The sequence below is a fragment of the Drosophila subpulchrella genome, chromosome 2R, assembly GCF_014743375.2.
Source record: "Drosophila subpulchrella strain 33 F10 #4 breed RU33 chromosome 2R, RU_Dsub_v1.1 Primary Assembly, whole genome shotgun sequence".
Taxonomy (NCBI): Eukaryota; Metazoa; Arthropoda; class Insecta; order Diptera; family Drosophilidae; genus Drosophila; species Drosophila subpulchrella.
Genome location: NC_050611.1, coordinates 692394 through 706236, shown reverse-complemented (window position 1 = coordinate 706236; position 13843 = coordinate 692394). Strand labels below are relative to the sequence as shown.

General features: G+C 40.8%; 1 protein-coding gene across 1 annotated transcript; it reads left to right on the top strand.

Moving 5' to 3' along the window:
* The first annotated feature begins 926 nt into the window (after positions 1-926).
* On the top strand, positions 927-2402 carry LOC119551112. The gene is made up of 3 exons (XM_037860292.1): positions 927-1304; positions 1689-1846; positions 1906-2402. Exon 1 carries the CDS (start codon positions 984-986, stop codon positions 1203-1205), a length of 222 nt encoding a protein of 73 aa, XP_037716220.1. The 5' UTR covers positions 927-983; the 3' UTR covers positions 1206-1304; positions 1689-1846; positions 1906-2402.
* The last annotated feature ends 11441 nt before the right edge of the window (positions 2403-13843 follow it).

The window sequence follows — 13843 nt, the reverse complement described above, 5'->3', positions numbered from 1 at the left end:
CGTCATCAGGGCTGTAATGAGCAAGTCAATAGCCTGGCCAGCGAGGGGAAATGCCGGGGAAGGCGGGGAAAAGTCAGGCAATCGATGACGGAGCTGGGAAATGCCGGCAGCCAGCAGCCAGCAGCCAGCAGTCATGCAGCGACGTGCGATAAAAAGCAGATTGCAATTTGTTTTACTGATTTCCATGCTTTTGCCTTTATTTGCACGACGGAAACTTTCATTAACATCAAACAGAAACTGAAATTGAAGCAGTAATGGCATCGGCAGCACTCCAAAGGACAGCCACGGGGGAAATCTCCGTCGAAACGCACTTAAATCCTGCAAGAATAAGATCTACGGCGTGCTTAAGTGGCATTGTATATGTGTATATCTACAAATGTGCAATGGCCTTATTAAGCTGCATCCTTCATTTGGGCAATTTGCCCATTTAATTGATACAGCAAAAGGCAGAGTGATGGCAACAGCACCACTTGACACCTCACAAAATTACAAAATTCTTTGGGCAAACATTCGAGCAACAGAAATTCACAAGTCCTACAACCAATTAGTTGGCAAATAATGGAGAGAAATGACTTTTCATCTCTGGACCGCAAACAAAGTCCTTTTGTACTCCAGCCAGGACCCTTTATTTATGCATGGACTCAGACTCCGGCCTGCAGGGATGTCGAAGAGTGGCGACTCTTGTTGTGTTCCGAGTAATTTGAACAAATTTGCGAGACATTTTGTGGCCTCCGAGCAAATATTTTAGGCCTGACCCAGCCACCCCCATCATCATCATTATTTCGCCTGGCCTTTGCGGACAAAGGCCAATTAACTTAAATAATTAGCCGAAAGTTTTGCCGCCGAGATGAATCTCAGCCCACAAGATGTTTTAGTAATTTCAATAAAATGTTATCATTCGTTTGCTGTCGAGTTGCTCGGGAAAATCCAATCAATTATCGGCAAAAGGGGGAAATCGTAGTCAAAGTTAAGGGCCCTGGGAAATGGGAAATAAGCCGCGCCGCCAACCACAAAGAGGTCGAGCCGACGAGGAGGAGGCCAGGCCGGAGCGTCCCCAGCAGAAGGCGCCTTCGTCATGGCCCTTCTGGCGATTGGTCTACTGGCTGGGAGTCCTGATGCTGGTCGCCGGAGTTGGTGTTGGCATGTACTTCACCCTCAAGTCGGACTTCGGGGAGTGCTCCTCCTACGACGTGCGGTGCGATTGAGCCCCCTGGCGATACAAACTTTCGCAGGGTGGGCGATTTGATTACCCCTTGAACTTGAGTTAATTAATACCAGTCATGACCATTGTTCCAGAAGCAAAGGTAAGTGAGCCATTAGGTATTAAACACAAAGATTCCAAATTAAACAAGCTTCTTTGATTGGTTAAGAGAGTCCTGCATAAGATTCATTGTTAAATTCTTTAATTAGTTTTATTTAATAGGTCCTTCAAATTTGGATAAAATATTTCTTAAAATACTTTTATTTGTTCTTGATGCTAGAAACTTGTTCTTGTTCCTCATTTTATACATTCTTGTATCAAAAAATATCTAAATGTATAAAAAAATATACTTTCATTTTGAGTGTACCTTAAATTATAAATAACGATTAAATTTCATCGATTGGCAACTATTCATATTTTGTATTATTTGAATTAAGTAAATTGTTTTACAATTATTATTAATAAAATAACACTTATCAATCATCAGTAATGTTTTCCCGCCGTAACGAAAGCCTTGAGCGTCACCGGATAGATCAACGCTGGAAAATTCTTTATAAAATACTCCTACTTGTTATAATCTTAGCATACATTTGCCTGGTCATTTTATATATTATCTATAGGATAAGTGAAGATATTCAATACTGGGTAAGTTTTATTATATTAAAAATAATTTCAATTTATTTTTGTAATTTTTTCCTTTGCAGATTCATTTATAATGTTACTGACACGCGAACCAATATTTGTGGTATTACTCTTCTGCTTCAATTGTGATACTTTAAGCTTGGTTATTCTTACGCTATCAGTTCATGTGCACTCCCAAACGGGTCATATATGGACGCTTTCAACCAGATCTTAATTAAAGCCAGATAAAGCACCCACCTCCTTTATTGTTAACAAATACAAAAGCAAGGCCGAAGCCACACTATCTCGTGGTACGCATTCACATACATTTTGTTCATGCTGAAGAGTGTATCTCTGTGCTATTCAAACTTATTGGAGCGCTTCCTTTTGATGGCGCTTTGGTTGACTCTTCAATGGCGAAACACTTTTAGTTGAATGAAGCTAGTGAATGCACATATTTTTGGCTATATGGAAAACCCTATGTCGTTATATGTTTTGTGTTTGGTGTTAATTAACAAAGTGGAGTATATTGATAAATATTATTGCATTTCTATGTACATGTTCTGATAAATTAAAAATCTCTTGGCTGAACGAATGTGAAATTCATTTTATTTTAGTGTACTTACTGGTAAATAAATCTGTTTACTTATTCTGTTTTTATTTAGGCATTTAAGTTGGTTCTTCCAGGTTTCTAAACAACTTCTTATGAGAGGCCATCAGTCAAGGTCAAGCTTAACAAAGATTTGTCGGCAATTCGGGCTTTTACTTCTTTGACACTTGCCAGACTCCTTCCCTCGCACACAGCAGGTGAAATATAAATAAACTTTTTAATGAACTTCAAGATTTATTGCCAGCAGAAGCCGCAGCTCAAGTCTGACACTTTGTGGCTGGGAAATTTAGGTTGGGAATGTGTTGCTCAGATAAATTATTGGGCACAACATAACCTAAAGACTCCCCTAGCTGACTAAAATATTTAAGAGCGCCCCGCTTCGACTTCCACTTAATATTCTGCAAATAATTGCACTTGGCATTGGAGGAAGCCCACAAATAATATCCTAGTGCCAGCTCTGCAGTTTACGAGCCTCCATTGGGCGCACACTGCGTATGCGTAATACCGAGATAATGACATTAGTATAATTGAACAGTCTTGACTGGTTGTGGAATTTTGCCATCATAGGTGGATATCAAAAATTCACAAAGCGAGCGGCTAATAAACGTATTAGAAGCGGATGTGGACACCAACTTTGAGGATAATTAACAATTTTCAGACATCAATTATCGCAATGATCCAACGCAGACAAAATTGAACTTGAAAAGAAAAAGGACTGGCTTGCGTCCTGTGACTCTGTATCTGTATCTTTAGTTGTTTCTGTTAGCTGTTTCCCCTTCCTGTTACCAACAAATCCCAGGCTTGGGCACAAGCGATTTGGCTGTATATTGACCCAATTGTGCTTACTTCTCTCTTACCAGAAAAGGAAAAACTTTGGCTGCAAGTTAAGCCGGACAAAACTTCAGGTTGAAAACGGTCGCTCGAGTGCTTAGCCAGCGATTGCTGAATCAAGTACCTTTGGCCAGGTCCTTGATCCGGGTTTAATTTGTGCTCGATTGGCCAGTAAAAATGCGAACTGAATCCGAGTTGTGGCGCGCCAATTCAACAGGCACGTAATGCCGCCAGGACGAAAACAACGGGCGTTGACATCTCCACTCCCGTAAAGGACAAACAAAGCATTTGACATAATGCGAGGGTTTTTTGTGTCGCATATATACATATCTGCTTTATAAATGGTGCCACAAATACAGCCGCACGTGCTGTGGTATGTAAATACGTGAGTGTGAGTGCGAGTGTGAGTGTGCGAGTCCTGTGTTTGCGTTTCCGTCTGTCAGGATGTTGCTGCTGTGTTGTTTATGCCCATCGTCCTTGTAATGATTGTCGCCACTCGGCAGCCGCCTGCACGTGTTTCCCTTTCGATATTTGCGTTGGTCCTGCATTGTTGCCATGTTGTTCTATGGAAATGTACTTAAGGTCGATCCCCAGCCAAAAAAAGACTGAAAGAGCTCTGTGATTGCAAGTACCCGGAATTTGCATTCAAAAACAATTGCAGTACGGGTCTCTACAGTGCGAAACAATTAAATGCAAGCTAAGGCTATTCTCTTCCAATTTTATATAATTCTTATTCCAATGTAATTGCTGAATACTCCTTGTCTGAGGAAATAAAACTGGTTTTATTGGCATTAACATATCGAAGTTTACCTTTTCAAGTCTCCAAAATGAATAAAATGGTACAAATTCAGTGGTGCTTTATAAACTGTTGAAAAAAGCAGCAAGTTCCCAATTAATTTTAATTTAAATCTTTTATTTTCCGCAAACAGCAAAAATCAGAAATTACCGATTAATTAAAGGTGATAAATCTCTACAAAGTATAACGCATGAACGCAATAATCAGCACATGTTATTATTGACACGCGAAAGTACAAACAATTAAAAATATGACAAAAGTGCAAGTCTTTTATTGTAGCTTTTTGCTTTGAGGCCAAACTTGACAACCATTTTCTATTAATTGGATATGAACAAATGTCATTATTTTTTCGATTTAAATGTGGTTTTGCAGATTTATAAATGTACTGTGCTAACTAATGGGAATTTTATCAGTTTAAATTTATAGTACAATTCAGTGGCTGTATAAATGTTCTTAAAGATTCAAATAAATGGCTTCAGATGTCAAACGCATACTCTGTATAAGCTTTTTTGAGTGATTTAATCTTTTATGTTAGTATCAAGATTTTGTGGCTTCCTTTGAGCATATCCTTTTGATAAAAATAACCGTAAAAGGTGTAACTTTTCACTCATCTGCATATATTTTTGGCATTTACATAGGTTAACAAATATATTACCTAAACCGAACGAAGAGCTTTCGGTGGTTTTGGGCGCTCGCATAAATCATATTCCCCGGCTGGAAGTGGAGATGCAGCTCTTTCCTATCCATCATCAGCAAGCGGATAGCTTAAAGACCACTCAAGCACTCAGGAGCAGATGATTACCCAAACGAAACCGAAGGAGCACATCCTGCTGAGTCCGCTCCAGCTGGATCCTGGTGCTCCTTGTGCATCCGAGGCTGAGGCTGTGTCCCCTGGCCGAACCATTGTGGCCTGCCCATGCATTTGCTGGCCTGTTCATCGGAAACAAGAAATTGTAAAGTGCATGAATACAAAATGAACTGCGAGTACATTAAAGTCTCCCGTCTCTCGCTTTCCGCAACTAAAAGGGAATGAATACACTCGAGCGTAGTTCGCAAATACTTCAAATACTTCACATGCAATAAAAACACAAAAAGAAAGCCAAAACGGAAACCGCAGTTACAGATACAGATACGGACTGCGTATAGGGATACAGATACAGCTACAGCTACAACTACAGACATACAGATTCACAGGGCGGCACTCAAACAATTTGCATTGTCTGCTGCCGGCCATTGCGGTTTGTTCGGGATTTCCGTTCGACGTTTTTTCTTGCCTTCTTTTGCTTTGTTTTTACCCATTTTGCCCCATTTCGTATGGTGTTACGGGGGCGGAATGGGAGATAAAACCATGAATTGAGGCATTAATTGAATTGATTGAAATTGGCATCAGTGTCGTGGGCAAAAAGAACGGACAACTCCAGCACCCACTCGGCATTATGTAAAACCAAAAAAATACCCCATGATTTTTTAAACAAACCGATGCGGCACCATGAAAGTACGAATTTAAGGGGCCTTTAGCTAGCAGAAGAAATACATCTCAAATTGTAATATTTTTCTGCCTTGATCAATATAAAGTCCTTAATTCCGTTCCGTGTAACACATTTAAAATAATTTGAATAGCGTTTTAATTATGTTAATAACAATTTTCAGTTTTTTTTAGAGACAAAAACAGATGCGATTTTCGACTTAAAGCCAACAAAATAATTTTTTAAATCTGCTTTAAATATAAATAACCACATGAAAAACCATTGGAGTCCAAAGTAATTAGTGCTAAACAACAACAAATATTATGATAAATTAATAACACCTAAACTCTCGGTAACATATTAAGTTTCTACTATTCTGATCAGACTTGTCAGGGTTCCCAAAACTTTGATTTAATATTTCATCAATATTGGCGTACATTGATGGCTTCTGGTCTCCCTCGCCATTTCGTATTTTACCCTTCCGGCTCTGCTCTAATTCCCATTTAACATAAAAAAGTTTTATTCCATTGTTGAAATTTTCACAATCTTGAACTTTTAAGCACTGGAGGCTATATAGTTATAGTGGTATAGTTTCAACGGAAATGATACCGCAACGTGTGCATGGTGGGAAAAGTTTGCGCCAAAGCACTTGAACCGCTTCCCATATTTCGATTATTTACAAAATGGTTTGGATTGTTTAGGCCGCACTCATCGTGGCCAATTCCTTGGGGCCATAACCAAATCCCGTCGATTTGCTGGATGTGCCATGGCAACGATTTCCGGCTGCCGATTCCAGTATTCTGTGGCTTGTCATACTGGCATTGCTCCATTGTTTTCGTGCCAAAGTTAATCGAAGCTTAATTAGTTGGCTTGCGAGTTCGGTTTTGTTTTGGGGTATTTCGGTATTTCGGGGTTTTTGGGCTGTCAGCTGGGGCGAGGCACAATTGAGTCACTGTTGTTAACTTAACCAGCATAATGAGTCGAAAAATTGTAGCCAACTCGCAAACAGCAAGCCAAAGATGCCCAATTAGGCCCTGACATTGAGCGTAAAGAAAGTTTTTCCTGTACTTTCCTTGCTTTCGGGCTTTAAGCTTTATTTTTTGCCAGAAAAAGCCAGAAGTGAAAGTTGAAAGAACCTATAGAAATGCGAGAGTTTTCTTAATTTGCCAGCAAATTGTTGCGGCTTCTGAAATGAATGGATTCCTTACATTTCTCAGTATATTAAGTGAGGTTATTACTTAGGCTTTAAGTAGACGTATTCATTTTAGATACAATATTTATGTATTGTTTTTAATATTTATGAAGTAATTTCATTCTTGATCGTAAAAAGTCTTTATAAAGGGCAAAGACAAAGTTGCTTAGAAGTAAATTGGAACCTTCCTAAAGTTATTGATTGATTGTTTGAAGGTAGAGAAGGTAGGAGAGGCCACTTACCTTCGAATTTTCACATGAATTCAATTCCATTCGCGAAAAATCATGCCACAAAGGTGGGTAATGAATTATATAAGCAAAAGGTACTCGTTTGTATTTGTGATGTTCCCACGCACATTTGGACAAAGTTCTCTTGTTCCAGCATATATATATTTTATGCATGGCTTTGCCGTGACTCAGACATGAGGGCGTCTCGAAACGATTTACATATATAGCTTTGCATGTACACATATATGTGAGCATATGAGAATGGCTGACACGTTTTCGCCACGGAGACAGCTGCACATCGAGCAAGACAATGAAATCGCTCATTCTCCCTATCTGAACGCCTTAAATTCCGCCCGAAAAGTATGCCATTAAATGTTAAACTCCAAGGGAATTAAGTAAAAATACTGATCAGATCGGGGCTGGAAAATAAAATAAAAAATAAAAACAATTAAATGACAATGCCGCGGCCCATGGGCTTAATGGGTGACACACATTTTAACATCATTTCGTGCATCATCATTTCGTTTGGTCTGTAATTTCTCTGCACAAAAAGCAGTCATTAAAAATGACTGAATTTTATGGGGCCTTCTAATGAGGTTACATGCCACACAAGCTCTCGCAAATTAGCTTAAATACGCGACGAATAAATGCACAAAATTCGTTCATCTGTTGTTATTGCGCCAGAAATCATCTCACGCACTGTTAATTTTATATGCCTTTTTCTCCCAAGTATTTTTAATTTTACTACCAGACTTTTCCACATGCAGTTAACACTTTAATGGAATTCATTTAAATAAAATGCCACACATAGGATGAAATGGGAAAATACGAGACGAGCCAAATAAGAAATCAGAAGCAATTTGTTGCCCCCAGCCAACTGGGGGCCATGTGTTAGTCGGCAGAGTCCTCTGGTTGAATTTTTTAATGCGGAAAATGCATTTTATGTTTCACTCCCCGGGGAGGTTGGCAGGCGGCGAGTGGAACTAAGGACGAAGCACAGCTGTCGAAAGCAGTAGGAAACTACAAACTGGTAACTGGCAGCGGCAGCAACTCAGATGCTCGCTCGACTTGAGCTGAAAGGCAGTCAACAGGACAGTGCACCTAGGGGTAACTTCCCTTCTTTTCCATCTCCTTGGCCTTTCGGATATTTTTCCGTATAGTTCTGCGCGCTGACCACACTATTACTGCCCCAGACGGTTAAAAATCGAAGATGCCAACCCAGTATCGCATTCAATTCGGCTTGAATGGCCGACAAGGCTTCCATATTTAATTAACAGCAAACAGTGAGCCAAATGATGTGTAAATATTTCATTTAATTGCGCTTTCGAATTTGTCGTTTTGGCCTTTGAATAGTGTTTTGCCGAAAATCAACAGGAAAAACAATAACAACAACAACGGGCCGACTCGGCAGCAATAATAACAAACAAATTGTGCATGAGCCAAAAATATTCATGCAATTAGGCAATGAGTAAACAAAGAGCCAATGCCAGACGCGAGTCCTCACTCCTTTTCCCGGCGCAATCACAGCAGAGGAGTCGATTGCCAACGGCTTGCCAACGCGTCGTATACGCAATGCGAAAGCAGAGGTGGTGGCCAGGGTAGCACGGGCTATGACGGGAATAGGAAGGGGATAAAAAAGTAATTTATTAAAATGTACTATCATAAAGGCTACCTGCATGATCCAATAAAACCGGGTCTTTTATAAAGCTTTTTGTTTCAAAAAAGTTGTTTACCAGGAGTGCTAACCGAATTCGTATTCAATTCCAGTAGTTCATTGATTTTATTTTATTTTCATTGTTTGATTATCCTTATCTGGTTAAAAAAATATATAATCTGAGTTCTAACAGCATAAAAACTGTCTTATATAATAATGTCGTTTTGGGACAAAACCTATTTAATATATTTCTTACAAAACTTAATGAAAATGTTTGCCTATAGTAAGTAAATTTTTATTTATTAATTACTTACTTTATCAGTACTTTTTCTCATTAGATCTTTTTTTCAATTATTTGTTGTATTCCTAAACTCTGCAGTTATTTTCCATGGGTATTATAAGAGTGACTCTATTATGTTCTGCCATTATTCCGTATTCATTTATGCGTGCGCAAATAATGTTGGAATTTGGCTATGCATAACTAAATTAATCCCTGTAGTGGCGATGGTTCCAGTTTTTCAGTGGGAAATGGGAGTCCTAATGGGACCCGTGAAGTCAACACAAACGAAATAAATTGGGCGTCGGCAATGATGGCTCCCAGACTGTTGACATAAATTCGAGCCAGCCACCAGCAGCATCGGTGCCCCTTCCCCGATTATTATTATTATTTTTATTATGCCCCGCAAATGCGGGCAGTAAACGCAGCAGAAAACTGCACAATAAATGGAAGAAAAGCACCCAACAAAAGGCTGGGAAATATGAAGAAAAAAATGCAGGATAAATTCGCGACGCATTGAAAATTCATTCGCAGAAGGGACGACGGCAATGGCGGCTGCGGTCATTTCCGTCGGCTGAAGCACAGGATGCGATTTTCATTTTTATTTCCGGCAATTAGCACTCGAATCGAGGGCCCAACTGCAACTCCTCAAAATGATTTTAAATTGCGTTTTTCTTCCATCTGAACTGCATAATTTGTAATGCCGCGATGGCCCTCGGGGTGAGCTTTTCCACTTTCCCTGCGATTTTCGCACTAATTCAAAGTTCTGTCTGTTGGCCACTCTCTCTTTTAGCCGTCTCAGCCATTATTTCAGGCGAACCTGACCGAATTTATGTTGCCAACTGTCTGTCCGCCTGTCTCGCTCACTTCCGGCGGCATTAGTATTTGCCGGAGGACTGCCGGGCAGGACTTCCGCTCCAATCTGGGGTATAAGCTTTCGCCCAAATTTCAAGTGGCATTTTTCTGAGGTGCACTAAGAGAAAAATCATTTTAAATGGAAATGAAGCAGCGCTTTAAGAGGTTTGTAGGTTAAATCATTTTAAAAAAATGTAGTATCATAGATTTTTAATACGCTTCGGCTGGAGAAATGTCTTCCCCTTGCAACAGGACGCAAACTTCTGCTAAGCCCAATCCTATTTTATTATTGTCGTTATATTTTCACTTCCCATCGCAGGCACCCGAATTAATTTCAGTCCAATGCAGAAACAGACACCCGACGTCAACATGTTTTTATTCAGATCTATATTTTCCCTGTATGTATGTGGAGGCCAGAACGAATATAGTTGGGAGTTGTCCTGTATTCCGTGTGGCCGTCGTGTGACAAACGGAGATCCGGGCACCAAATTGATGCCCGATGTCGGGAAGGAAGTTTGCCATAATTAAGGCAGCACATGTCCCGCAGATCCAGGCGGAGAACGGGGTTCGAGGAACGAGGCTATCAGCACAGTGGGTCTGGCATATTTATCAACTGGCCGCACAGACCGACAATTTGTTGCGCGCCGTGAACTACGAGCCAGCAGACAGCCGCTGATTTATGAAGGAGCCAACTGAGCCATCGCCAAACCATCGCTGGTCGACCGAGCGTATAAAATATTTAAGCGAAAACTTCGCGGAGAACTAAAATTAACAGTCAACTGCCATCGAGTTTTAAATTACTCAGGCCGTGGGGATGGCGGGGAAGGCGGCGGCGCCTTAAATGGAGCTCGAGAGCAAAGGCAAGCTTACAAGACCAAAGCCAGATGTTTTCCAGGCCCCTGCCTCGGGACTTTCTGTCTGTCTTAATTGTAGCAACATTTTGAGTTGAGCTTCACAGTTTGGCACTTCATTCGGCGAACGGCATTTTGAACGGCAATCAAAACGAAAATAAAGCGCCAAGGATTTTCCCCAGCTTAGAAGATCCTTTGCCGCCCACTTTTTCTTGCTCTTCGTGCTGCTACTGCAGTTGCAAAGAAATTTACAGCTTCAAAGCATTTTACATGGCATTAGTTCTGTATGAGTGTGCTTTACGACTGAAACCCATTTAAGTGAATGTCGTGACATTGGGGAGCTGAAGCCGAAATGAATATGCTTCCGAGCGGTGGCCTCAGACCCTTTCTCAAGGGGTATCCGCCGCAACGGTGCGTATGTGTAATATGCTTTGCGTATTGGGCCTTGGACCGGCGAACCAGAACGCATTCAGATGCTTTGCCAACCCAAGGGCAAGGGTTGTTATGGCTTTCCGGCACATCTTGCCTTTGAGGGGCTTTTGTTCGGATTATCCGATGAAGCCCTCTGTGCGTTTAGATGTATTCCAGAACAATCAAAGTGTTTAGTTCTTAACATCTTACTATGTCTTGCACGGATAAGGGTGCACGATCGAAGTCTAAACAAGTTTTTTTCCTATTGGAGCTTGAGATATCTTGACAGAATGTTTGCAGTCTTCAATGTTAGAGGCAACATTTTAGAATTGTTGATACTTTTAAAAGAAATACCTTTTTTTTTTGCCTACTTATTCGGGGAGCCACACACATTATTTTAAAATTACTTTAATTTAAGGTGTCTAAAAGAGTGCAAAAATATATTTTAAAGTCAGAGGTTCAATGAATTATTTCAGTAGGACGATTATTTTTTTTCACTGCATACTTTTTGACAACTTAAATAACATTTAAAAGTGATTGTTGGATCAGATTATTAACAAAATGCTGTATAACCCTAATGTCTACATATGTACAGCTGTAAGCCCTCTAATAACTCTCTCCGCTCTGCTCGGCTTAACGAGCGTTAAGCAGTAGCATATCATCTTTGAAAGAGAAAAGTCGTCTTGGTCTTGAGTTTCGGTTGTCTTGAGTTTCGGTTGTTCAATCAGTTTATACTTAAAATTTCCTGCACCCCCACACTCTGATTTAAATGAGTTATAATTATAGAAAACGCTCTATAATTCTCCGTTCAGTGATTTGCTTATGTTGAAAATTTGTATATACATGTCTGATATGGTTTCAAATGTCTGATAGCCCATCTAAATAACAAACATACTACAAGACCGATCTATCTTTCTATCATAAACGATTTTCTATTTAAAATTTCGAAAACGTCACTTTCCTCTTAACATCGAAAGAAAAGCAATATGTCTGATGACTCCCTTCACTCTATATTGTGTAGACGAATTGGCTGTTTGGTCTTTAGCCCCACATTACACCTCGGGCACAATTGCATTTAAGGCTGGCAATCTGTCATCATCCTCGGCATTAGCAATAGTTTTTTGCAGCATTCCTTCGTGCCGTTTTTGAGCATATTCGCCTTTGCCTGTTAGAACTGGGGAATGAACGAGTTGAGCACACGTGTGCCTGGAAATCCAAGTGACAATTGAATGCAGCAGCAGGAACCCGGGTGAGAATTGGTGCAGGATTGGAGTTGGAAAGCAGGGCTGACAGCTGCTCGACAGGACTTTCAAGCTGGCACACCGAAATATAACTCATGGCTGGACAGTAAGATGTCCTTACCACGCTGCCACACTCGCACACAATGTATGCTCGAATACTTGTGAGCACGAAGCTGGGCAAAAATCGACAATACGACAAAATATTGTACGTTCTACGCATTGTCAATAGAAGGGGTTAAGGAAGTCGGGGGACTGAGGGAAACTAGAGAATCTAGGGGTCCTGGAAAACCCACTGAGGAGCGGGTGGTGTTGGCTGAACGTGCTCGGCCAACTTATTGACATGACACAAAAATGCTCCTCTATGATTTCTGGCTTATGCACACGAAATCCGACTGCTGAATTTACAATAATTTGGCCAATTCCAGATTTACAATAATAAAAGTATTTTCGTCAAGTCGAGATGAACATGTTCGGCTGTTATTATTATCATCAAATTTTTCCCCTTCGCCAAAAAGTCGTTTTCAATTTGCAGCACACAGGCAAAAGTCCCACAGGTTTTCCGTTTTTATCATTATTATTTTTGCGCCAGACAGACAGTGACAACAGCCAGTGGAGACAGAGAAAATATTAAAATTTAAATTTGTTTTCTAATAAAAACGAAAACAAGTCCAGAAAATCCCACCGGAGGCGGGAAAGGCGGGGCGAGCGCAGGGGGGAATGAAATAATATTTACCCAACGTGATTTTGTTTACCTATCTTTTCAAGCCCAACTGCGAGCACCTGCAAAGGGCCTTGTATGCCGAAAATGGAAGATTTCAGCCAGCCGCAAATTGTTTATATTTTGTTATTAGTTTGCCCCGCCCCTGGGAGATGTTTGCATTCTGATGAAGTAAACTAAAGTTAATCCAGTTCCAGCAACGACATTCCGATTCATTTCGTGGGGCGCAGCATAAGGAGGGGCAACTTCAAGTTTGGCCGACTTTGGGTGCAGGAAGTTTTCAGTTGCACAAACGCATTGCTGGCCAAAACTTCCGGGCCAGACTGCAGCAAAAAATTGGCAGCGACTTTATTTAATTAAAAACTTGCCGCACGCATGCAAAGGGAAAGTTTTATCATTTTTTTCGGGCCAGAGTGTTGGAGTTTTCATTAGGCGTCCTCGTAATTAGCCCCATCACATGTTGCCAAACTTTTATGGCTCACTTTGATGGACAGCGAGTGGCTCCGGAATAAGTATACTTATGTATATCTGGCCAAGCCCCCCACTGCCCCTCAAGCAACTGTCAGAGCTTCCCGGCAGAGCCAAGGAGCCAAGAACACTCGCTTAGCCTTGTAAAAGTATCTGGGGAGCAATCTCTTTTGATGTCATGAGCTGAGCATTGCCAGGCGCTTTATTGTCTGCTCTAAATCCCTATTACAATCCGAGGTGTACTTCGGGGTGTACTAATTTAATGCTGAAAGCATGTAAACGACACACCAACTGCCGCCCTGAACCGAAGGTAAGTAGGGCGTGGCGCCTTCTTGGAATTGCCCTGACTAACTCCCGTCGGCTTTGGTATAATTCACTGTGAAATCTTGCGGTCAACTTGATTTAAATTGTGTCCATCCCTCGG